Consider the following 27013-nt stretch of genomic DNA (forward strand, 5'->3'; position numbering starts at 1 on the left):
TCTTTTCAACAATAAAGCTGGTTTTCAAAAGAGGTGTGTACTAAGTTTACAAAATGAAATCCCACCCACCCCCTTAATCTATCTACAATATACGTACAATACTTATAAACATATAATATAAACATGAAAGTGTAAACTATATATACGAAATTAATAGATAAAAAGTGTACTTTTAAAAATTAATTTACACATGAGGATTTATAAATGGAAACGTCGAGGAAGAAAGAAAGCTTTTCACAAATGAGTTATAAGATGACAACGTTCTTATGTCCTCCGGAATTTGGTTCCAGACATAACCACCGTTGTAGCTAAAACGTTTTTTCAAGTAATCCGTCCTGGTCTTGGGAAGACATAACCTAGTTGAGGACCCTCTCAAATCAAAATCATGCATCGTATTAGAATGTTGAAATAGATCTCCCAATCTTCGAGGAGCTAGATTGTTAAAGTGGAAGTCAAGTCCGTTCTGCGCATAGGTTCTGCACATAACAAGTGAGGGCCCTCTGATATGAAAATTGCCTAAATTCCGCATGTTTCTTATTTTTTCTAAACATAAACTCTAGTTCATATTAATCTAAAAGCGTAACGAGCCTTAATAATGTTAGGTATTCAGACAGCACATCGTATTTTAAAAAATAGTGAAGTTCAAAATGTAAACAAACCGTTTTTTACATACGGATTTGACTCATTTTTAGGGCAAAGTTTCAGAAACTTTGCAGTATTGTGATGAGTGGCAAAAATTCAAACGAGTCAGTAAGTCAGTCAGTCATAGTGTAAACTTTACGGGCGTTAAGCTGATTTATGCGTATAGTAACTTTTTGTACATGATCATGATCAGTTATTTAAAGTTTTCAAATCAGTTTAGCTTGCTTTAGTTACTAATGCAATATCCCTTTTGCTAAGTTCACAAAAATATTGAGGTATTTTGACCATTATACTGTAAATTTTGAATCATTGCTTTTTCGTGGTTTGGGTTTTGTTTTAAAGGGATTTGCGCAGATTTACCCCCCGGAACACCCGATTTTTTCTTATACGTCGCAGCTGCGCATGTGCCGTCGAGCCTTGAGGCTGGAACATTATTCACGATGTAAAGAAACGAGGAGCGACGAGCATTGCTTCAAAACATTTCGGGCGTAAAAATCGAGCAATTCTTTTAGAATCTACGCAATTTATCAACTTATGTTATGAATTACGAGCATTCAATTCAACACAAATATAATTTGGAAAGTTTATTCCATAAATAGAGCTAAGAGGCTAGGAAGAAACGACGCTGTGTTGTTTATGTATTGATCGATCTCTTACACGAATATATATTATGTCGATAGCAAGTCGATACCTGGTATTCTGCATACAGAATATAAATGATACTATACAAAATGGACATTTTGGACAGTAATCAAATCATTTTGGCGGAATACATGCAGTATTGATTATAAGTATGTTGTTTTGTATCGATTTACGCGTCGAAGTATCCACATCATAGACATAATATGCACCGCGGTTATTTACATTATTTACAACGCAACTATTTTGGCTATTCTTATGACTGACGGATAAATTGTTGCCGTCATATAAATGTAGTGAATGTAGTCACAGTTATTTGACGTTGTTCTTACTAATTGATTATCAATTTTAATTGATGGTTGAACATTCAAATTATTTATCTCATATGTTTATCCAATCAAAACGTATTCAGTTTTAGCAATATTTAAATTAAGTCTGTTTGCTGATAACCAATCCGGACATAATTATAATTATAAATTATAATTATAAAACGAGCAAGGTCAGAGCGGCATTGGTGATAAGTAGGTGCTACAGGAAGATAATCATCAAGAATGTGGATTAAATGCGGGATTGACAAGTGTTTCTTAAGCCGGTTTTCCACTAGCGATATTTTTCGCGCGAAGCGACATTTTACTTTTACAGAGCTCTCAACTGCGACCATCTGGAACAAATTGCTCAAATACAAAGGAATAAAGTCGCTTCGCGCGAAAAATATCGCTGGTGGAAAACCGGCTTTAGCAACCCATTCGCATCATCGACACGCGCATATTCGTACTGACGCATGCTCTGGTGCAATACCGGCATTAACTGAATCCCCTTTCGGAAAAGATAAATGATGAATTAAGCGATATTCCTCTTGCGGTTTCTTGGGAAGTATCCCTAAAGGTGAAACACGAAAATTGGGGAAGGGTGGGCATACAAAAGGCCCGGCAAGTTGACCTGCTGCCAATTCTTTTGAGAGCTTAGCACTGACTATTTCAGGATTTTGTTGTGCAGAAATGAGACTATTCGCAAAAATGATTCACGCTTTTCTTCAAAATGAATAGAAAAACCAAATTTAAAACCATGATACAAAATAGATTTAATAAATGTTTAAGATTTTCAATTTGAACCGGTGTTTGAAGGACGGGGTTTGGCCGAGGGAGGGGCAGAACTAGACGTTTGTAAGGAACGAAAGGGCTGGGTGAACGACACGACACTGATAAGAATTATGTTTATAATTGCAACCAGAACATGCAGCAATCTCCACGGTGAAACTCACGACAAAACCCCTTGGGAACAAAGGGTCTGGCAACAGAGGAGGAGGAATTGTTGCGCACAGGCGGTTGAGCCGGTTTTGAAAAACGCGCATTATTAAAAGTTTGTGTTTGGCCGTAAGAAGGGCAGACTGGCGTTTTTATTACGCGCAATTTCGTCTCTTGCGTCAATTTAACATGGCCGAGCTGCCATAGGGGCCGGTCTACTCATTGGGAACTTTGGATCCGTGCACAAACTTTTAATAATGCGCGTTTTTCAAAACTTTCTCAACCGCCTGTGCGCAACAATCCATCCTCCTCTGTTGCCGCACCCTTTGTTCTCAAGGGCTTTTGTCGTGAGTTTCACCGTGGAGATTATTGATGTCCAATACCCGCGATCGGTGTCCGATGGAGAAATTCATCATACATGTGATACCGATCGATCCGATGAACAACTTGCTTACCGTCGGAAAAAGTTTGTCCGATGGACATATACAGGTAAACAAATACAGCATAACGTCATTTATGATATTCAGGCTATTACAACAGTCCAGCATGAAAACCTAGACCAATATATTTTAAAGCAATTTTTTTTAAAGCAAGTGTCCATTTTTGAAAGACAAACGAGTACGATCGGATCCACGAACAAATCAGTGCTTACGGTCGGATAAAATTTCATCGATAGAAAAATGAGGTCATTTGAAAAGTGAACGGTGAAAAATAAAGAGTCTGGGTAGAGAGATTTGCTATGCCTCAGTGGAAGCTAGTGGAAATCGATCGATCGGACCCATCGAACAAATGTGCTTACGGTCGGACAAAAATTTTACCGATTAGGAGAACGGTTATTGTTATTTAGTATAAGCAATAAAATATTTGTTAATTTGAGTTGTGCTTTTTTCAGAGGACAGCAAAAATGCGATATTTCCACAAAACCCGCTGAGGGAATGAGCGGAATTGTTAATTTTGAAGGAACTAAATTAATTGAAAGTGGAAACACCAAAGGAAAATATAGAGAAAAGTAGAAAACGTACTGAGAACAGAGTGAGCGAGCGAGAAATTGTAGAGAGACCTTTTAATTTTATAAATTTTGTATATTTTTGATTTTGTTTTAATAAATATTAAGATATTAAGAAGGAGCTTTTTTGTACCGACAAAGTTCCGTACATTTAGTGGTGCCGTGACCAGGATTTACGAATAAATTCGCGAAATAGTTGTATTTCGTGTATAACAACATGAGTGACGTCGAAGAAACGAAACCAAGCACAAGTGATTCAGTCAGACCTGTTACCAAATCTGACGGACAGGTGAAACCCTTAGAAAGTAAAATAACTAAAGCAATCGATAAACTTAAGTATTATCTTGAGGAAGCAGAAGAATTGATTGAGGATAACGACATAGACGAGTTGCGAATTGCTTCTAAAAGAACTGACCAGATTCGGAACGAGCTAAATGATTTTATATCACGTGTTCAAGAGCTAAAATTAGAGTCGGGAACCACAACGCAAAGAGCGATAAGACAATGGAAAAAGGATTTGAAAGTAAGTTTTGCACCTTTGTTAGAGAAGAAAGAGAAGATTAATGAGGAAACATTGAGAAAAAACGCTGTTTGGATTTAGAAACTGAAAAACTTAAAATGAAATTTTGAGACAGAAGAAAAATTTAGAGTTGAGTTACAAGAGAGAGAGAAAGCACTTTGGGAGGAGAGACTGAAGGCTGGGATCAAAATGACCGAGAAAAAGTTAGAAATGGAGACTCTCGCAAAGGTAGGACGATCCAAATTGCCAGAGCTAAAAATAACTCCATTTAGAGGGACCCCAGAAGATTGAATAAGGTTCGAGAATATGTTTAAGACACAAGTAGATAAGAAACAAATTTCTGCAGAAGAGAAATTTGGGTACTTGCTGGAATTGGTTGATCCCAAAATTAGAAATCGATTGGCAAACCTCAAACCAGGAGAGGCAGGTTATCAAACTGCATGGAACAGACTGAAGGACGAATTCGGACAGACTAAAACTGTCATTGCGGCTCATGTAGAACAAATAATTAACCTACCAGCTGTGAAAGGGTCAAGCTACAGCAAGGTGCATACATTTTATGAATCCCTAAGCAAGAGTTATGATGCATTACAAACCCTGGAGGAGGGAAGCATGTTAAAGGGATTTGTTCTACCCACATTGAATAAATTGCCCAACATCAAAGCTGACCTGGTGAGGACAGATGAGCAGTGGGAAGAATGGGGGATGGAGAATTTGATAAAGGCACTTCAAGGGTGGTTGAAGAGAAACCAGTCAGAAACTGGTAAAGAGACGGTAGAAAAGAAGCGAGAGCAGAATTTTTTTGGGCAAGATAATGCAGGAGGTCAACGCCCACGGGGGCCTTATTGTATATTTGGATGCAATGGCTCTCACTGGGGGAATGCCTGCCCAGTTTACGACACCCTTGAGAAACGAAGGCAGTTCTTTTCACAGAAACATCTTTGCTTCAACTGTGGGCGATCAGGACACAGAGAAAACAAATGCTGAGGGAGAGGTTTTACAAGTGCAAAGAAAGACATCACACCAGTCTGTGCAACAGGGAGTCTAAGAACGAGGAAATCTTAAACGGTTTCTCACCTGCGGAAGAAGAGAAATCCCTTCCTGCTATTATTCCAATTAAAATCCAGGGAGTAACTTTATGGGCATACTTTTACCTATGGACACACTGGCTCTGGGAGGAATTTTGTTTCGAAGGAAGCGACAGATAAGCTGAAATTAAAGCCAAAGCGACATGAGACACATAACATTTTAACCCTTAATGGAACGAAGAAGCAATCAATGCCAGTGTTCGATGTCAAAATCGAATCTGTTGATGGAAGTGCAAACGAATCGATTGAACTGACAGGAAGTAGAATGATGGATTTCACCACAGTTAAGCGGCCAACAATAGCAGATGTGAAAGAAAGGTACCCACACGTAAGAGAGAAATCCTATTACAGAACCCCAAATGAGGAATACCATATTCATGTGATACTGGGAGATGCCTTCTATTGCCAGATCAAGACTGAGGATGTCATCAAAGGTGATCCGAATGACCCAATCGTAGAGGGGACTACCTTCGGTTGGATTGTGCATGGCGGCAAGAAGTATGCAGACGGTAGGTGTATGTTCGTTCAAGAAAAGAGTGATTATGAGCGCTTGTACTCCTTAGACGTGCTAGGGATAGAAGACCGTGCTGAAGACGATCAACTTGATGTCTATCGAGAGTTCAAAGAAAACATCACAGTGCAAGCGATGGAAGATACGAGGTTTGCGTACCATGGATACCGGGAGCAGAACTTGTGAACACTAACGAGGAACCCAGTCGAAAACGATTAAAGAACATAGAGCGAAAGTTAACTCATGACAAAGAACTACGAGAAACTTATGAAGCGATTGTGAAAGACCAGCTAGAGAACAAGATTATCGAGCCTGTACCTGCCCAACCAACAGGACCCCGCGTGTTTTACCTCCCTTATAAACCGGTCACCTGTGGTTAGAGAGCAAGCAAGTAGGTCAAAGGTAAGAATGGTATTTGATGCAAGTGCCCGACCCGGTCCATCAGTGTGAACGAATGTATGCATACCGGACCATCATTACAACCATTATTGTGGAACGTCTTGATAAGAGCGCGAATGAGTCCACACATTATCCTTGCTGATATCCAGAAGGCCTTTCTTCAGATTGGTTTAAGCAATGAAGACCGAGATGCTTTTAGATTTCTTTTCAATGTCAATGGCCAAGAGAAGCATTTCCGATTTACCCGAGTTCCCTTTGGTGCAGAAGCAAATCCGTCATGCTAGGAGCCACAATCAACTACCACCTTGATCAGCAACCTCATGCCGTAAGAAACACCGTTCAAGCTCTGCGAGAGAACACCTACGTTGATAATCTCATGCAAACCGCTAACGACGTTGACGAGTTGAACGTATTCAAGGAAAAGGCGACACACATTTTTGAATCTGCAAAATTTCCCGTCCACAAATGGGAAACGGATGTGTCAGATTTAGACGAAGAGTCTAACCCGAGCAAGTTACTTGGACACATTTGGGAGAAGAGCGAGGACACACTGGAAATTAAGGCTGATATGAAGCTGCCAGAGGACGGTCCTGTAACGAAACGTACTATTTTAAGCAAACTTAGTGGGATATATGATCCACTAGGAATAATGTCGCAAACAATGGTAGAGGGCAAACGTATTTATCGCGAAGTCTGTGATGAGAGAGCCAGCTGGAATGCGGAAGTAGGTGACAACGTGAAACGAGATTTCTTGCGTTGGACTGGTCAATTGAGAAATGTGAGAGTGCCGAGAAGCATTGCCAAGGACATACGTAAGTTGAAGAAGGTCCATTTGCACGTGTTCGCCGATGCTAGTAACGTCGTGTGTTCCACGGTGACAATAGCAGTGATTGAACATTCGACCGGGGTGGTTAAAAGACTGCTGACATCAAAGAGTAGGATCTCGAAGCGTAACACCACAATAGCGAGGCTAGAGTTGATTAGTGGACATATGGCGGCAAATATGGTCAAGAATCTCTTATCTGCCTTAAAGCACTGGCCTATTGCATCTGTCACTATCTGGATGGACAGCATGGTGGCACTGTATTGGATTTGCAATCCGGGAAAAGCTTGGAAAGTCTTCGTGAGCAACAGGGTGAGAAAGATTGCGGAGATCACTCATGACACTGGCATAAAGTGGAAACATTGTCCCACAGAGAAGAATTTAGCAGATCTCGGCAGTCGAGGAGCAAGTTTAAACAAAATGGAAAAGGGGGATTGGTTCACGGGACCAGACTGGTTGGTCGACGAAACAGAGTGGCCAGAACAGCCGAAGCTTGAGTCAACTAAGAGAGTATATGAAGAGCACAAACCTACCGTGGAGGGAGCATTGTTTACGTTAAAGCGAGATCCAGTTGAGTGGGACTCATTACTTGAGAAACGTTCTTATTGGAGAACTTTAAGAGTGACAGCGTGGGCCCTAAGATTCAAGCAGAACGCCCTCGCTAAGAAAAGAATGACGAAGAAAACTAGTGGACCACTAACAATTGAAGAGATATCGAGCGCACGGAATTTGTGTGTCCGACGAGCACAAACGGACGTTCAACCAGACTTAGAGACCCCGGGGTGGAAGCTGGAAAAAGAAGAGACTACAGGCATCTTCAAATGCAAGGGGAGAATCCAGGGGTATGAACCGGTTTTCATTCCGAATGGGCAATTTGCGGAGAAATTAATTCGCCATAGTCATCAGCAAGTTAACCATATGGGCGTCGTGAATACAATGTCTACAATTAGAGAGAACTGGTGGATACCAAGATTAAGATCAAAAGTGAGGAAAATGATCAACCGCTGCAACCTGTGCAAAGTATTCAGTACAAAACCGTACGGGACTACAACCACCGCAGATTTACCTACCTTTCGTACTGAAGGCGGAAGACCATTCGAGACGACCGGGATAGATTTCGCAGGACCGTTGAGCTATAAAGTATCGAAGACCGAGGAAGGCAAATGCTACATCATCATTTTTACGTGTGCGGCGTCCAGGGCCGTTCATCTCGAAGTTACTAAATCTCAGACAGCTGAGGAGTTCAAGAGTAAGCTCAACGCCTTTATCACCCGACGTACGAGACCGAGACGCATTATATCCGACAACGCGTCCACCTTCCAGTCCACTGCTAGTTGGATAAGGAAAATACGAAAGAGTGAATCACTTCAAGACCATCTAGCGCAGCAAGAGATTAGATGGCAGTTCAACTTTCCAAATCGCCGTGGTGGGGAGGTATGTACGAGCGCCTCATCAAGGAGATCAAGAAAACGCTATACAAAACCATGGGAAGGTCACATCTGTATTACGATCAAATGGAAGCGTTAGTGATGGACATTGAGAGACACCTCAACAACCGTCCATTGACCTACGTGGAAATTCATAATGGTGAGGAGCAGGTGTTAACACCCAATGTAATTATGTGGGGACAGAATTCTCACGTCGTTGAAGACTGTGAAATCGAAGGTGATGAAGTGAGTAAACTCCACGCAAGGTTGATGATGAAACGGCAACACGTATGGCGCCGCTGGGAGAAAGAGTACATCCACGGACTTTTGGAAAACCATAGAATTCATAGAGGAGCCGAAAATGTTCCGGAAGTTGGAGAAATCGTATTGGTTATTGGCGACGGAAAGAATAGGGGAGAGTGGACTAAAGGAAAAGTTACGCATCACATTAAAGGCAAAGACGGTGTAGTGAGAGGGGTGACACTCCTTCACAAAGGTCATTACATTCAAAGACCCGTTACTCTTGTGTGTCCATTAGAAATCAAGTCCGTAGAGAAGGTTCAGACTGAGGAAGCAAGCAAAGATTCGCAGCAAATACGAGCGAAGAGTACTCGGAAAGCGGCAGTTGACGCACGTGAGAAAATACGGTTATAAGCAAATGAAAACGAGTGAAAAGCAAGTTTAAGACACTCAAGAACAAAACATTGAGATACACAGAACTAAAGAAACATTTGGCATTTTTGTGTCAATTGGTATTTTCAAGTTGTAAAATTATCGAATTCTAAGGGAATAATTTTAGGGGAGCGTGAGCGGAATTGAGTTAATTTCGAAGGAACTAAATTAATTGAAAGTGGAAACACCAAAGGAAAATATAGAGAAAACGTACTGAGAACAGAGTGAGCGAGAAATTGTAGAGAGACCTTTTAATTTTATAAATTTTGTATATTTTTGATTTTGTTTGAATAAATATTAAGAAATTGAGAAAGAGCTTTTTTGTACCGACGAAGTTCCGTACAGGAATAGGAAATGATATACGAAAGATCTTTACACCGGTGTAGACAGTTATGTTTGGTAATGATCTCTGAAAGTCGAAATTTAATCCTGCTTTTTGTTTCTTGTTCACATGGCTGAAATCGTGGCTTTATATTTCTCTTTGAATATAAGGTCGTTTGAGAAGTAATATAATAAACTCGAAAGCTGCTTATTACCATTAGATAATAAACCTCAAATGAAGTGTGCCAAAAAACTCGGCTGTGGCCTCGCTTATCAAGTCAACACACTTTTAGGTATCTAATGGTAATAAACGCTTTCTCGTTTATTATATATTTCTTATAAAGCGTGTTACGAGAACGTGGCTACAATGCATACGCATTTACAAAGCGTTCAAACGGGCCTCAGCTATGCCTAAGTGGGGTGACGTATTTGTCCATTGGCATGTATTATAATAATGCGGTTTCATGTTTTATTTTACAGCTAATCCAATTAAGGTCAGTGTAAGGAGACGGTGGGTTGTTGTTTATCTAAGCTCATAATCTTTGGAAATTTATGTTTTCAAAAATAACTAACATACATCCAAGCTTATTGGATTGCCTATCGAGCCAAAGTTTAATGCCATATTTGATATTACGTGAAAACCCATCGTCTCTTGCCGCTCATAGTTAAACGAACGAGGAAGTATAGTTGTATATAATACAAATATACAATTCGTCTTCTAAGCTTCATTGTCATTGCTATTGGCATATTTATAATTCATAATACTAATTAATAAGGAAAGCGTGAATCATTTTTTGCGAATAATCTCATTTCTGCATAACAAAATCCTGAAATAGTCAGTGCTAAGCTTTCCGAAGAATTGGCAGCAGGTCGACTTGCCGGGCCTTTTGTATGCCCACCCTTCCCCAATTTTCGTGTTTCACCTTTAGGGATAGTTCTCGAGAAACCACAAGAGGAATATCGCTTAATTCATCATTTATCTTTTCCGAAAGGGGATTCAGTTAATGCCGGTATTGCCCCAGAGCATGCGTCAGTACAGTATGCGCGTGTCGATGATGCGGTTGCTATGATTAAACTATTAGGTTCTGGCTGTTTTCTGGCCAAAAGCGATATTAAGAGTGCATTTCGCATGATCACAATCAAGCCATCTGATTACGATCTTTTAGGCATTTTTTGGCAGGGACAATATTATTACGATCGTGCTATGCCAATGGGCTGTGCGTCATCCTGTCGTACTTTTGAGATGTTTAGTACTGCTATCGAATGGGTTGCTAAGAAACACTTGTCAATCCCGCATTTAATCCACATTCTTGATGATTATCTTCTAGTAGCACCTACTTATCACCAATACCGCTCTGACCTTGCTCGTTTTATAATTATATGGGCCGTGGACACTATAATTTGGTTGTTTTCCTTGATATCAAGAAAGCGTTTGATACCGTAAATCACGCTATTCTTTAAAACAAACCCTTAAAATATACGGTTTCGGAAAATCGGCGGCTTACACTATTGCGTAATTATCTGACTGATCGAACTCAGAAATGCCACCTTCATGGTATGTTTTCTAAACAAGGAAAAATAACTTGTTGGCATTCCCCAGGGAAGTATTAAGTATACTTGGCCCTCTTCTATTCTATCTCTATATAAATGACTTGCCAAATTGCCTCAAACACACAACAGCCAGACTGTTTGCGAATGACACTAGTTTAGCAGCGGCAGGAGAATCATTGGATGAAGTGCAGAAAAGGGCAAATGAGGACCTAGAGAATGTCCGAATTTGGTTATCAGCAAACAAGCTTAATTTAAATATTGCTAAAACTGAATACGTTTTTATTGGATCAACATATAAGATAAATATGTTTATAAGTATTGTACGTATATTGTAAATAGATTAAGGGGGTAGGTGGGATTTCATTTTGTAAACTTAGTGCACACCTCTTTTGAAAACCAGCTTTATTGTTGAAAAGATTTTGTGTGTGTAAATAAAGTTTGAATGAATGAATGAATGTTTTCATATCTCTCTGCGATTACTTAGACGTACCAATGGAGCCAGAGAAAACAGTCGGTCCAAAAAATGTCCTTTCTTTTGCAGGCATTGAATTAAATACTTTGCGCACGGAAGCCCGTTTGCCATTGAACAAAACTGAAAAATGTAAACTTTTAGGCTATGTGCACACGAGCGTCATTTTCGAGCGTTTTCAAAATCGTTTTTGTCCATTTTATTGTTTTGACGCCCTGTCCACACGTTCCAAGGAAAAATATGCTTTATCTTATAAGTTAGCTTCAACTTCTATTGTAAATTGACGGTGTTTCAAACCGTTTTGGCATGAAAACGAAAATAAAAACGCTCGAAAACGTTACCGTGTGCACACAGTCTTAGTTTCCACGTTTCCTCGACGCAAAAAAGTTAATTTACGCGATATTCAATCATTGACCCGTTTACTTAATTTTGCATGCTCAGTCGTTGTCCCCGGGCGGGCTTTCCTGCGTCGTCTGATCGATTTAACGAAGGGAATAAAACCCGCGCATCATTTCATCCGTCTTACCAAATCGGTAAAAGCGGATAATTATATTTGGCGTTCTTTTTCAGATAATTTTAACGGCCGATCGTTTTTTCCTAGCGATGTATGGACTGATTCGTTCAGTTTAAACCTATACCCTGACGATGTTATTTGTGCGCCGACTGGTGCTGGCATGTCTGAAGTGTAATATTTTATTTCATGCTCGCCATGTTCCGGGGTTAAGAACGTTTTAGCTGATAGTTTATAGATAGATTACAGGTTTTGAAGTTCAAGCGGCTAGCTCCAGTAGGTGTACAACCCTCACCAGCGGTCATTCCAGCTCAACTATTGTTCAATGGGTTGGTGGAAATCTGACGCTTTTTGAAAGTATATTCGAGGTCTGGGTCTGTGCTCAACCGTTTTACCTGGATAGGTGCGATTATCATAGCTGTCAACCAGCAATTTTGTTTTGGCAACTTGGCTTTCGTGCGCATCTGATATGTCAAGTTGACGCAGGGGAAAGACTTGACTACAATAATTATTAAGAATATTATGCACGTTCTTTGAGTGTTCTGTGATGCTGACACAGGGGCAACCGGGCAAGGGTAGCGGAACACTTATGTCTGGTCGGTGACCACTATACCTGGCAGTTCAAAGCAGGGGCACGAATTCTTTGGGTATAGCCAAGACTATTTTCTTACACGAAGCTTAATACCAGTTTGCCATTACTATCATTTAATTTTGCAGGATTACCGCTTACCTGTTTTATCGGTATTCCTATTTTATTGGTAATCACTTTTATCTGTCGATACCCTGTCACGATTGGGTGGGGTATGTCTCATTTACCCAAGTAGACTTATGGCGTTTTTATTACCCCCACCTTTCCTGTGCTAACTGTTAATTAATCACTTTGGTTAATAATTCGTTATGTTAAAAATTATGTCATTAATTACAAAATTAATGCAATACACACATTGCCATAATTTTTATAAGTGTGTCTGACTCGTTTATTGCCTAAAACTGATGCACAGGAAACAGAGCTCACGAAATCATGTATCGTGATCATGAGGCAAGATAATCCCTAGATATAGTGTTAATTAAAGGAAGCGATAAAGGAATTACTGGCATACCAATGAAGATTTTATTGCTTCCTGAGATTATGATATAAAATAGGCGAACTTAATATGGGGCACTTTTCTGATCACATGAATGTAACGCGTGCAGGAAAACGTGCGGCGATACATATATGTAGCGCAAAGTCGTCCCTGTTTTGACGTAAAGTTTTTCTCCCACCCTCCTCCTCGTATAAAACAATGTAACAGGAGTCATATTAAATTTTTTGCTCATCGATTTGGACGAGACTTCTAGACTGATATTATTTCTATATGTATTTGTTAATTTCAGCTAAATGTCGGCATCGTGTAACTCTTTGAAAACTCGGTGTTTTTGAAAGCTAATTTTTATCACGATTTCGCGAATCCCTGCAGGTAAATGTTAATCACATTTATTCAACTCACTTAATTCTGATATAGAGAACGTAACAATACAAATTGCATGTATAATAATTATGTATTATTTGAGAAGGAGCGATATAAATATAGCTACAGCTAGTTTTTCGTGTAACTGAGTACATAATTCCAGCACTGTAGAAAACGTGGCAATATTAATAATTATAGTAATTTTTAAGAATTTTTTATCACTGCACATATCATCACAAGGGAAATATTTAATTCCTATTAAAAACGGAAGAAGTCTGACACTTTTTCTGGTCTGACAAGTTCGGTGTTTTTGAAAGCTAGTATTTTATCACGATTTCGCGAATCCCGGTTGGTAATCAGGGCCGTAACTAGAACGATAATTGGGGGGGGGGGGTGTTTATTCATATATTCAGTTCTGCCCGACGGATTTCCATTGTGAGCTTTTGCACTTACAAAAGAAATCCGCAGGGCAGAACTGAATATATGAATAAACATGCACCCCTGCAATTATCGTTCTAGTTTCGGCCCTGTTGGTAATTGTTAATCATGTTTTCAAAGCGTCACACCCCCTGTGTTTATATAGAAATTAAATAACAAAACGATGCCGACAATTAGCTGAAATTAACAAATATATAGAAATGATATCAGTCTAGAAATCTCTTTTAAATCGAAGAGCAAAACATTTAATATGACTCCTCTTACATTGCTTAATTTATACGAACATTTACAAACAGCACCATATTAGCTACGATTGTTTAAAAAAAACATAAAATCATTACACAACCCATCGAAAGTTTTCAAATAATATATATACAGTAGCTTTGTATATTTACGAAATGAGTTATGCAAAATACGTTTGACATTGTAACTTATAATACAAATTTAAATGCTCCCGAATTTGGCTAGTCCGAAATTTATATTGAATGTTCGGGAACGCATAATTATTATAATAGCCATTAGACGCAAATAGGAATTGTTAAAACTCGGAAAGCTTAAGATGCATGAATACACAACACCGAGGAAACGCTAAATTCCCGCCATAACTAAGAATAGCTCATATGATGCTTTCAGACAAGTTCGTTATACGGAAAGAACATCACGAGACATGCACTTTGTCTTTGGTTTATATTAACCTATTCAGACTATTCCACTTGGATAGAGCATGTGGAATGTCACAGGGCTGGTAAATACGTTCAATTTATCTTTCTTCCATCCTGCACTGACCCTATATGTCTGCTGTTTTGTTAGCTATGAATTTTAGGAAATTTTCTCCGCGGTTGACTGTAAATGTACATTGATATCTTTAATCCTGGGACATGTTGCAACTCTCGAAAGCTTTCGTCCAATTGGATATGGCTTTTCTATGCTTTCTAAAGAACGAAGCTCTGCTATTGGTTGAAACAAAAATGTATTGTAAAGTTCAGCCAATAAGAATCATTCTTGCGAGGAGCTGGGACACTACCCTGCGTTTTTCATGGAAATTAAATAATTCCCTTGTGATGATATTCAGTGAAAAAAAAATCTTGAAATTAACAATAATTATTAATATTGCCACGTTTTCAGTGGTACTGGAATATTTACTCAGCTACACGAAAAATTAGCTGCAATAGCTATATTTATATCGCTCCTTCTCAAACCGATAACACACAAATTATTATACATGCAATTTGTATTCTAACGTTCTCTACATCAGAATTAAGTTGAGTTGAATAAATATGATCTGAATAAATGTGATTATATAACATGTAACTGCAGGGATTCGCGAAATCGTGATAAAGATTAGCTTTCAAAAACACCGAGTTTTCAAAGAGTCTGTTGTGAAACTCTCACAATTCCTTGGGACTGTATAATTCACTCATTGCGACAACTGGCGAAACCTGCACACCTTACGTTTAATACATATATTTCACAAATAGAGATATAAATTTACAATAAAACCTCTCCTTTACCAACGATTGGGTTATATATATAGTGTTTCTAAAGGAAGAACATATTTTAAGACCTACGTTAGAGGAAGAACATAACTTCAGACATACGTTAACGGAAGAACATAGTTTGCATATTTTAGAACTGTTTATAGGATCTAATCTACATTTATTGCGTTCAGAGGAAGAACCTGTCAATTGCAATGCGTAGGCATTGTTACAACTTGGCTTTGTAATACTATATGGTTACTATTATCGTTATATTGAATATACATAACAATTTACCGGACATAACAATATACTGGACATAACAGTTAACACGACATAACAATTTATTGGACAGAGTCACACTCCTGCGTTTTTAATAGGAATTAGATAATTCCCCTGTGATGATATGTGCAGTACGTGATAAAAAATTCTTAAAAATTAATTAACTTCTATAATTATTATTATTGCTACGTTTTCTATAGTTCTGGAATATGTACTCAGTTACACGAAAAACTAGCTGTATAGCTATATTTATGTTGCTCCTTCTCAAAATAACACACAAATTATTATACATGCAATTTGGGTTGTTACGTTCTCTAAATTAGAAGTTGAGTTGAATAAATTTGATTAAATGTGATTAACATTTACCAGCAGAGATTCAGGAAATCCTGATAAAGATTAGCTTTCAAAAATACCGAGTTTTCAAAGAGTCACACCCCCTGTGTTTTTAATAGGAATTAAATAACAAAACGATGCCGACATTTAGCTGAAATTAACAAATCTATAGAAATAATATCAGTCTAGAAGTCTCTTCTAAATTGATGAGCAAAACATTTAATATGAATCCTGTTACATTGTTTTATTTGCAAACTGCACGATATTAGCTACGATCGTTTAAAAAAGACATTAAATCATTTCACGAACCGTGGCAAGTTTTCACATAATATATAAAAAGTAGGTATGTATATTCACGAAATGAGTTATGTAAAATTTTTCATTATAACTTACAAATTTACATACACTCGAATTTGGCTAATCCGAAGTTTAGATTGAATGTTCGGGAACGCGTATTATAATAGTCATTAGACGCAAGAAGAAATTGTTAAAACTTGCAAAGCTTAAGATGCATGAATACACAACACAGAGGAAACGCTAAATTCCCGCCATAACTAAGAATAGCTCATCTCATATGATGCTTTCAAACAAGTTTGTTATAAAGAAACCGAAAGTACTTCGCGAAACATGCACTTTAAACTCATTCCATGCACTTTGCCTTTAGTCTATGATAATCTATTCAGACTATTCTACTTTGATAGAGCATCTAAGCTCTTTCTGGTAAATATTAAATACGTTCAATTTACCTTTCTTCCATCTTGCACTGACCCTATATCTGTTGTTTTGTTAGCTATGAATTTTAGGTAGTTTTCTCCGCGGTTGACCGTAAATGTATCTTGATATCTTCAATTCTAGGACATGTCGCAACTCTCGAAAGCTTTTGTCCAATTGGGTAACGCTTTTCTATGCTTTCCAAAGAACGAAGCTCTGCTATTGGTTGAAACATAAATGTATTGTGAAGTTCAGCCAATAAAAATCATTTTCAAAGAGTCACACCTTCTGCGTATATATAGGAATTAAATACCAAAACGATGCGGACATTTAGCTGAAACAAGACGCCTGTTCTGTTGTTAACTTCGCGCACGTTCCAGTCTTTAATATAAAGCTTTTGAACATAAACAATACAGTTCATACTCATTTAGATGCGTTGCGAACCTAAATATTGTTCGATCGGGAAATTCAGAAACACGTAGTACTTTAAAAAGTATGCGGAAGTTCAATAGTTCAAAAATGTAAATAAGCCGCTTAATATACGTTCACTTTGTCTTACACTTGCACTCTCGCGCTTATATAGTTGTATTAAATCTTCAATTCTGTGCAAACCACGATGTCTCCACGCGCCCATAAACGACCATTTGTTAAAAGGCGAAAGTAGATTACCCCCCTCCCATATAGTGGACAAAGGGATGCCGGTAATGACGTCATACTGGGTGTACACGAGGTTACCAGGTGAACATCATGTGGGAATACACGATAGTTTCACGTGAGCATGTGTGGTGTATTAGGGTACGTACCATGACGTCACATCAAATGTGCACGATAGTTTTACGTGTACATCATGCGTTTGATGTGTGTAGTGTTTATGGAGTATGGACCACTGCTGAGGCAAGTATTGTGTAGGATTCAAAAACAAATTTTAGTGTACGTGAGTCATTTGTCAGTCTGATCATTTTTATCTCGATATTTCATTCATATTCTTTTATAGATTTGGTGGTTCTTGAAAGAACCGTTTTGTTTTCTCTTGTCTTTAGCCTTGTTTCTTTAACCACGCAGCATAGGCTTCCACTTCGACCTTTGCGCATGCAGTGGTTGTAGGCATTGACCTCCAAATGGTTGCAAGCGGGTAAAAGCTTGCTTATTAGCCCTTCCTTCGCATATTTGTGCCTGAGCTTTACCAAAATAAGTAAAGTACATAATTGCTCTTTACATTTATATCTAGTGAGAGATTAAAGCTCGTTTTTTACTATTCGTGCGACGCAAAGCGATATCTGAGATCCGGTGATGTGATTGGTTTGCGAAAAAACTCGCTGCGAAAAAGTAGAATCGCCTCCTACCAAAAATCTGTTTACGCGAATACATTCACCAAGTGGAAAGCCGGCTTAACGTCAGAACGTGTTTCAATTACGATCGAGTTATTCAATCTAATCGGGAATTCAGATTAAATGACTCAGTAAATGTTAATATTATAAAACGTTGAGATGCCCAACGGAGGCACCGGAAAGAAACGACATGAGATCAATTTATTTGATCAGCAAGCGATCAATTATACCTTTAATAACACTGAACTTTGACCATACGTGTTTAGCTCGAGCACTTGTAGTTGCTATATCAAAACTTGAAAAGGACACTGAATCAATATCAATCTATTCAAAAATCGAGTATCTATTTTGGCCGATGGGGCGATGAGCAGTTGCTTGTGAGCAGTTATGAGCACATTCTCACATTCTTAAAGTGCCTATATCACACGTGGAATCTTTATGCAATTGAAAAGAATGTAAAAAGTTAGTTAATATATTAAAAAAAGTTTTTCATTTAGTGCAATGATTTTAAAAATACTAGCCTTTAACTACCTGCAGTTCCTGAGTCCCAGGCTCCTGTAAACAATGGGCAGTTTCAAATTAATTAAACAGCCTTGTTTAAACCCAGGAGGTTGGGACTGAGGAACCGCAGGTAGTTTAGAAAGAAATTATTGCACTAAATCAAAAAACGTTTTTTAATATATTAACTAACTTTTTACGTTCTTTTCAAATGCATAAAGATCCCACAAGTGATATAGGCACTTTAACTATAGGAGTTTGGGCCTAAAAAATCTCAATGAATTGGGTACAGTTTTATGCAATGAACAGATGAGCACATGCTCATAACTGCGATGAGCAGATGAGCCATGCTCATAACTGCTCATAAGCACATGCTCATTTGCTCATAAAACGGCATTACTGTTCGATAACAAGGCATTCCCACACCTCCAGTGGTAAGGGAATGAGCTGTCAATTTTGCGGAAGATACTTTAACCGCGATTACAATCAGCGCAGACACGAACAGGAATACTGTCCACTACAAAAACAAGAAAGAAACATGTCTCAAACAGACTCCGACAGTCAAGAATGAGATTTCTAAGATGATGTCTCGACCACTTCAACTTATCAGTCTGGAAGTTCGACGGTGTCTGACTCAGAATCTGAAGAAGAAATGGACCCCCTGGATACCGTTAATAGAGGAAGCAAAACAAAGAAGTACTTCAATGTTATGCCTAGACTCCAGAAAGAATTAGAAAATATCTACTTAGAGCGCCTTTTGTGGATGAGACAAATAAAGAAAGATCCGGTACATAAGAAAATAATGCACACAAAAGATGCGTCTATTCGAAGTGATCATTTTCACCCAGAAGAAGCAATAGAAGCTGATGATAAGAGAAGAAAAGATAAGAGAAAGTTCCTCATTAAAAGGCTTTTAAACGACCACGAGATTGAGGATGTAAAAGAAAATAAAGGCACTGATGATGATAACGATAATGATGATGAAGATTAGAATTTAAACTTAGCCAAATGGTTTACTAAACCTTTCTTAAAGGAAACCATTGCAAACGGGCAAAAAGTGATAACGATTTAGAAGTAATTATTTTTTATTGCAGCATGTAACTAATTGCCATATACTAATTGCCATAACTAATTGCCATACTTGGGCATATCTTTCTAAATAATAATTTATTGTATTTCTAAATAATTTATTATTTTATTTTATTTTCAGTGTTGAATGCGTCTAGCAAGTGAACATTAACTTGGGTATTTTGGCTGAACATCACAAGTGACCATTACTGTAATTAATGTTGAATGCCTAATATATTTGGAATGTTAGAGGAGTACTCTAAATGTTTTTGTACTTTTGTACTCACTATAATGATTAATACATGTCTATGCGTCCTGCCGTCCATTACGCGTAAAAGAACTTGCCAGTTCATGATCAATATACAATAGCAATGACTTCGCATAAACGCGGAGAGACACATTTACAAATCGATATTTTTACAACATACACAAATACATACGAGTTCATGAACAATATACATTATGCAATAGCAATGATGGCAAGAAATGAGCAATGATGCCTAGAAATGTGACGTCTTCCGTTTGCATAAATTTTGCATAAATTTATGCGGACAGACAGAAATTTACAAATCGAGAGTTTGCAACAAGATCTCCCCATGAATTTATCATGATCATTAAATGTTAACTCCATTTATATTCGTGATAATCATAAATTAAAGTCATACGCAAAACATACAGTAGATTCGAAACGTATGCGCAGCACATACTAATCATGTTATCAACATGGCCGACGACGAGTTGTGACTTGTGAGTAGTTTTGATTGACCGTCGTCGAAATGGCGTTGCCTGTGCGTTTAAAGAAGAAGAAAAACCTGACAACGAAAGACGCACTAAAGCGCGTGAATGATCTTTTAACGGACCATCCTTTGTCAACATCGAAAAGAAGAAAAAGACGAAATCCTGTTCGGTTTGAAATAACAACTCACCCTCAAACAGGCCTTCGTATTTTTGAAGGAACGTATGACCCGTCTAGAAGAAGCAGAAGCCAAGGTTAGTTCTTTTAGTTGTAGAAAGTGTTTACGGCAATACAGGCCTTCTGTTGTTCGTCCAATTACTCCAATAGCATTGCAACAACTATTATTATATACTACTTGTCAAAGTTTTGTTTTCGTAGCGTTTCATTGGTCGAGAGCGAATCACGCGAGAATGAAGAAATTTTGATGTCGCCAGCGTGACCCCCCTGCAGAGTGAGATAACGTGTTATCTCATGGGAAATAACAACTTTTATCCATTTGAAATTAGGTCTTTTATGAATAGATATTTCAAAGGTCTCATGTCCACAAAACATAATGTTTCCTTCGTTCGCAGTAAATAAGTGATAAGTGTTAATTATACTGGGGTCCTACTAAGCACTGCCCGAGACGACTGCCCGGGAAAATAAATACTGCCCTGGACTTCCAGTTAATAAATCATATTATTATTTATTTAAAAGAATTCACGGCCTGTGATTGGCTAATAGCCATGTGTGAAATCGTCATATCCAACGTGTGACGTCATAACGTGTGATACGACTTTTTTTAGTGTGATAAATAGTCGTATCCCACGTTTGACGTCACACGAATGGCGAAGACATCAACACAATGGCTTCCTCAAGTTAAAGGTTCGGCAACTTTGAGGCATACATGTTCGTTCTTTTAAATAAATAATAAAACATTTATTGAATTCGGTTTTCACAGGATATGAAGAATTATCAAGTCTCAGTTTGTCATTATCAACCTCAGCCTTCGGCTTCGGTTGATAATGACAAACTTCGGCTTGATAATTCTTCATATCATGTTCAACCTCATTCAATAATTGCTAAAAATATTATTAATGCTAGGATTAGTAAATATGCTTATTCGTTTTACGAAGGCGAGAAATTGCCACAGAGCGTCGAAAGCATAAATAGCAATTAATCTTTGCTCTAAACAGTGAACACTTAATCCACGCAGCTCTCTCAGTACAGTAAGAATTGCGCATTTTTGTCATCATTCTTGACGCATTTACCTGATATCAAACATTTTTTGCCACGCGTAACAAAATTTCCTATAGTGCGGTCAACGAACGACAAGTTGTTTTGAAAGCCAACTGGTCGAAAAGATCATTCAATCAACACCCGATTTTTCTCGGCAAAAAAGGCATGAAGAAAGGCAATTTGCGCGGGGAAAACAGTCCCGCGAAATTCATTCATGAACACTTCTATGACCTTGCTACTAATTCTGAATTAATGTGTTAGTGGTTAATGATCAAAACAAGCTATTGATATGATAACCGAAAATGCAAAATGGGATGACTCATGCATTGTCCATTGACTGACATGATCAGCTCCTAGCGACACGCGGTAGCATCTGTAGCAACTTTCTGGCTTTGATTTAAGGTGGCTCCCTACAGTTCAGTTCTCGAAAATTTTAATGCACATTTTAAACAGGGGTATTCAGCATCTAAACGTTTGACCAGAAGACTAAGATTTTATATATCTTTCTGGCAACATATCTAGAGCTGAAATCTATTCAGAACTTGTGCTTGGCAGTCGTTGCTATAGCAACAAAGACGTTTCAAATGGCCGCTAAAGAGCATTTAATCAAGTTTATATCGCAAACGAGTTCGATGACCTCCAATTTTTTTTCATCATTAATTTTACACCCTAGATGCTTTATCGATAGTAAAGTTTTAAAAAAATTCTAAAATGTCTAGTGCGATTTTTTCTATTGCAAAAAACGTTATTTTAGCCATTTAAAGAAATCGCACTAGACAGAAATTTTTTAAAACTTTACTATCGAAAAACCATTTATGGAGTAAAATTACGATGAAAAAAAAATTGGGGGTCACCGAACTCGTTTGCGATTTAAACTCGATTAAATGATTTTTAGCGGCCATTTTGAAACGTCTCTGTTGCTATAGCAACGCCTGCCAGGCACAAGTTCTGAATAGATTTCGGCTCTAGGTATGTTGTCTGAAAGTTATAGAAAATTTTAGTCTTCTAATCAAACGTTTAGATGCTGAATATCCCCGTTTGAAATGTGCATCTAAAAAATTCGAGAAACTGTAGGGAGCCATCTTAAAACATTATTCCTGAAAAAATGGTAAGAAAATCTTCTTTTACCGGTGGTAAATGCAAATGACCTTGCGGCGTTTGCAGGTCTCAGTGCAACGATGATGCTGTTCTTTGTAAAGATTGCGGGTTTTGGTTTCACGCAAAATGCGAGAAATTATCCGACAAAAATTTTAAAATTTTGCGGCAATTGACTGATGCCTACATCTGCTCTTCCTTCACTCATACTAATGGCTTGTTTGATTACTACAAGTCTCTTTTGCGTTTCGAAAACTCGGTGTGTAAAGGAATGCTGGAAATTGCGGTGAAAATGGAAATAATATTGCTACGAGATACGCCATTAAATAAGATGAAAGCCGAAGACGTAATCAGTGCTTGGAAGTCAGAAAGTGGACACTGTTGCGAGAGACAAATTGATGAAAGCTGGTAAGTATTATGTCACATGTGTACGTGTATGTTAAAAGTAGTGATAATTAATAGCTTAAACAATATTTTAGTTGAAAGTGTGTTTGGTTGAAAGTGCTTAGTACCTACACACTTTCGCTATAACAAATTTCTATTTTCAATAAGCTGGACTTCTCGTGCGTGTTTCATTCGGTGACGTCACGGAGCGAAGGAGATATTGGAGGACACCCCAGTCTTCCTACATGCACGGCCAAACTGAATTCATGTTTACTTTGGCTATTTTCTTATCAATTTGACTAGGAAATGCTAAAAGCTTAAAAGCTGATGCTCTGTGTTAGGATATTTTTAAGTTTCACTTAAATTTGCTAAGAAAGGAGCAATATCTCAAGAGAAGTGAGTGTGGGCTGTTGACGTTCTCGCAAATAACAATGAAAAAATATTTGACCGCGCACGTAGGAAGACTGGGGTGTCTTCCAATAGCTCCTTCAATTAGCCTTTCTCACGATGACGTTTTGGGGTACTTTAATTTTTCTGAAAGCATGTTCTTTAGAATTAGAATCAACAGACCATTGAAGATTAAATTCAGCCTAAAAATAATAATAGTCGCTGTTACGAAGTCAAAACCCCAAAAATGCAGCATATTCGTCATGTGCAAAGCTGGTCTCCGCACATTGTCAGAAAGACGAGAAGATATTTTCAAGAAGTTCGTCAGAGATAATAAACTAGCTGGTCCCTTGAAGGAAATTCTTAATAATAATAATAGTGCTGGTATAACCATGAATATCATTTACGGCAGATACATGAACCAAGTTGTTTAAACTCTATAAATACTTATAAATTTTTAAACGTCGTAACTTGTAAATACAATTGATAAGTAACTATATTTTCTATATAGTGTAAAACCCTTAAGGTATTATCGATCTACATGAATTGAACTGTTTTTAGTTTTCCTTCTGGACTTTTTAACCGCATGATAGTAATTATTATGATGATAATAATTGGCGAATATACCAATTTAAATATTCGCCAACTTTAAGAGCCAATGAGGTCGCTGCTTCGCCATTTGAATCGAAAACCAGTGCCAGGCAAAAGACATCCCGCATCGTTACGGCGAAAAACTTCATAGCAACACGAAAAGTATCGCTAAATTTTTCGTATTTCTAGAGATGTTTTCAACAAGAAAATGTACTGGGGAGCAATTAAAAACATCAAATTTTATTGTTATGATGTTTTTTGTGAGTTATGTTGCATATTTTCAATGTTTTTTGTCGATAGTTTCGAGGCTGTACGTCGTTAATTTATATTCAGTTGCCAACTTTTCTTATTATAATACAAATATATATATATATATATATAATATATATATATATATATATATATATATATATATATATATATATATATATATATATATATAATTGGTGTTAACGTCACACACCGCGATATTAAACTGGATGGACGCTTTAGATTAAAACACAAATACCTTTGGGCTACCTAGGGAAATACTAGGAAATTTACAATAATCTATCATGCATTAAAACAAAGTATAACAGTTCTACAGACTATTTACAAAAACACTTGACTAGACTCGCTATATTTCGAGTTCCATTCAGATAAAGTAATGTCATTAGTCGATGTGATGGACGCAGTCCTCCAATTTCGACTATGGAGGGGGATTGTGGACAAAATTGTGATATGCCGTATCCCATATAGTGTATTATGTTGTAGTTTACTTTGTAACCGATATGATGCAATATCGTAGCCGATACAATGTATATTTAGAAAGTAGTCGGACCGAAACGTACGCAGCGATGCAATGTCGTACCGGGATATGCAATGCCGTACCCGGATATGCAATGTCCTACCGGAATATGCAATGTCGTACCCGGATATGCAATGTCGTACCGGGATATGCAATCCGTACCCGGATATGCAATGTCCTACCGGGATATGCAATGTCGTACCCGGATATGCAATATCGTACCAGGATATGCAATCCGTACCCGGATATGCAATGTCCTACCGGGATATGGAATGTCGTACCCGGATATGCAATGTCGTACCGAGATATGCAATGCCGTAACATCGTAACCGGAGTGAAATGCCATCAGGAAATTATCCCTATATGTCCCCGTGGGGGGAGGCCTGATCAAAATTCAAGATGGAGGGACAACATAGATGTCCAGTTGAGTTTGTATAAATGTTAATAGTGTTTTGAATTATATTATAACAAAATTAGAAGGCCAATCCTACAGTAATAAAATCGACTTTGCTAGCTATAAAGTAGACTGGCTAATTGGTTTGTTGTTGAGGATTGGCGGCAATTTAGAAGAATCGATACTTCCATACTTACTTGAAGCTAAGCAAGTGCTATCTATGTCGAGCGATGGACAAGAAGATATAAGCAGTTTAGCTACCCCTCCACTCGTAAACACAGGGTTTAAAGGGAGACCAAGGTTTGATATACCTTTCGAAATGACCCCGAAAGCACTGTAGTTAGAGTTCTCCAAATCCGTGTGACTCACAGACGGTCGTACAACGTTAGAGCCCCATTAGCTTTGTGGCATATGGATGGCAATCACAAGCTTAAAAGGTATGTTATGTGAATGTGCTTATCATTATGGATGCACCAGCAGGTACGCTGAAGTGAAGTAAGGGCAGGGGGGGGATTTGAACCTAGTGGCAGTTGACAGAATCTTTTGCAGTTACGCTGTTATAAACAAATTTAAACTCATTTAATGAATGTTTCTCTGTACAAAGAGAAAAATAGAACTACAAAAGTAAAAATTTTTTGAAATTGCGATTTGGCAATTAGCATTTGGCTATTGATGCAAAGTGCACCTCTGCCCCCCATTTCCCCTACCACCCCTACACTGTACTTATTGAAATGCCATATTGGAACATTATTGTTACCATGGAAACAGCAATGATGTCCTTTTTGTTAACAGTTTCTGACTGTTAGAATATATTGCTCAATATATGTGCCACAATCTGTTATTTAATACAAATATAGATAGCTATAAATGTCAGAAGATTTTACTTTGAACTTGACTTGTACTCTTAATATAATTTTATAGGTGGAATTTTGTGGTGCACGGATGCATTGATGGCTACTCTAGGAAAATTATGTATCTATCATGTAATGGGAATAACAAGGCTTGCACAGTAATGACACACTTTGCAAATGCAGTAAGTGTTCATGGGCTTCCTTCCAGAGTTAGAGGTGGCCATGGGGGTAAAAATGTAGATGTAGCTTGGTACATGTTAACACACCCATCAAGAGGACCAGATAGAGGCAGTTATATCACTGGGCCCAGTGCACACAATCAAAGAATTGAACGGTTGTGGCGAGATGTGTTTGTTTCATGCCTTTACATTTATTACTCTGTGTTCCAGTATCTGGAGGAATCTGGTTATCTTGATCTATCAAATTACAAACACATAACCACCATAGATGGAGAATGATTCTTTTTGTCAGCAAGCTTCGCACCCAGGAAGGAAAGAAAATGATGGGTCCGCATCCGCCAAAGGCGCTGAAGACGAGCGGTGTGAAGGAACCATGCTCGACTTCAACAATCCGTTGGTTGTAATGTCGCTCCTTTTCCCGTTCGTTGGCTTTAAACGAGCTGCTAAACGTCTGGCTTCGATGTGTTGAGGCGTATGGGTTAAACACCCTTACAATCAAAAAATGCCTTTTCACATCTCTGCCAGAAACCTCTCGCAGCAATGTCCACTCTGGCGTCATCGGCTAAGTTAGCACTGGATGGAAGAACCTCGCCAGTCAAAGGAGCAAGGGCAGGTTAATTGAAACATCGTAAGCAACGTCATCGATAGCAGCAGCAAGTAGATCACGGATTTCATCATGTCTTCGATGGTTAAAGCCTCTTTTCAGGCACGACAGGGCTTGATCGACCGTGAACGATTTTCCACAGGCGCAGAAAGATGGAAGGCGTTTCAAAGGCCATCGATAACGCATGTAGATTGCATCAAAGAACTCTCCCTTGGTCAAGATGTAGCTCTCGTCAGCAAGTGGCAGAGCTCTTAGCCAAGTTGAGGACTGGTGAGGTCATTTGCTCGAATCTGCTCTTCACTCATGCACGATCTCAAGTTCTGTAGCAGCAACGAGCTCCTAACTTGACGTTATTTTGCAATCTCACGACGAAGATCGTGGAT

General features: G+C 38.2%; 1 protein-coding gene across 1 annotated transcript; it reads left to right on the forward strand.

The window, feature by feature from the left end:
* Nucleotides 1-6326: 6326 nt before the first annotated feature.
* Nucleotides 6327-26430, forward strand: LOC114536615. The gene is made up of 2 exons (XM_028557969.1): nt 6327-7714; nt 26295-26430. Exons 1-2 carry the CDS (start codon nt 6327-6329, stop codon nt 26428-26430), a joined length of 1524 nt encoding a protein of 507 aa, XP_028413770.1.
* The last annotated feature ends 583 nt before the right edge of the window (nt 26431-27013 follow it).

Source organism: Dendronephthya gigantea, unplaced genomic scaffold (assembly GCF_004324835.1).
Source record: "Dendronephthya gigantea isolate DGI-Jeju-01 unplaced genomic scaffold, DenGig_1.0 000141F, whole genome shotgun sequence".
Lineage (NCBI taxonomy): Eukaryota > Metazoa > Cnidaria > Anthozoa > Malacalcyonacea > Nephtheidae > Dendronephthya > Dendronephthya gigantea.

Excerpts from the sequence above, each read along its gene's own strand:
- LOC114536615 (XM_028557969.1), top strand. The coding sequence starts at position 6,327 with ATGCTAGGAGCCACAATCAACTACCACCTTGATCAGCAACCTCATGCC. Across the intron at positions 7,715-26,294 it reads TGCAAGGGGAGAATCCAGGG|ATGGAGAATGATTCTTTTTG; the intron begins GTATGAACCGGT and ends TAACCACCATAG.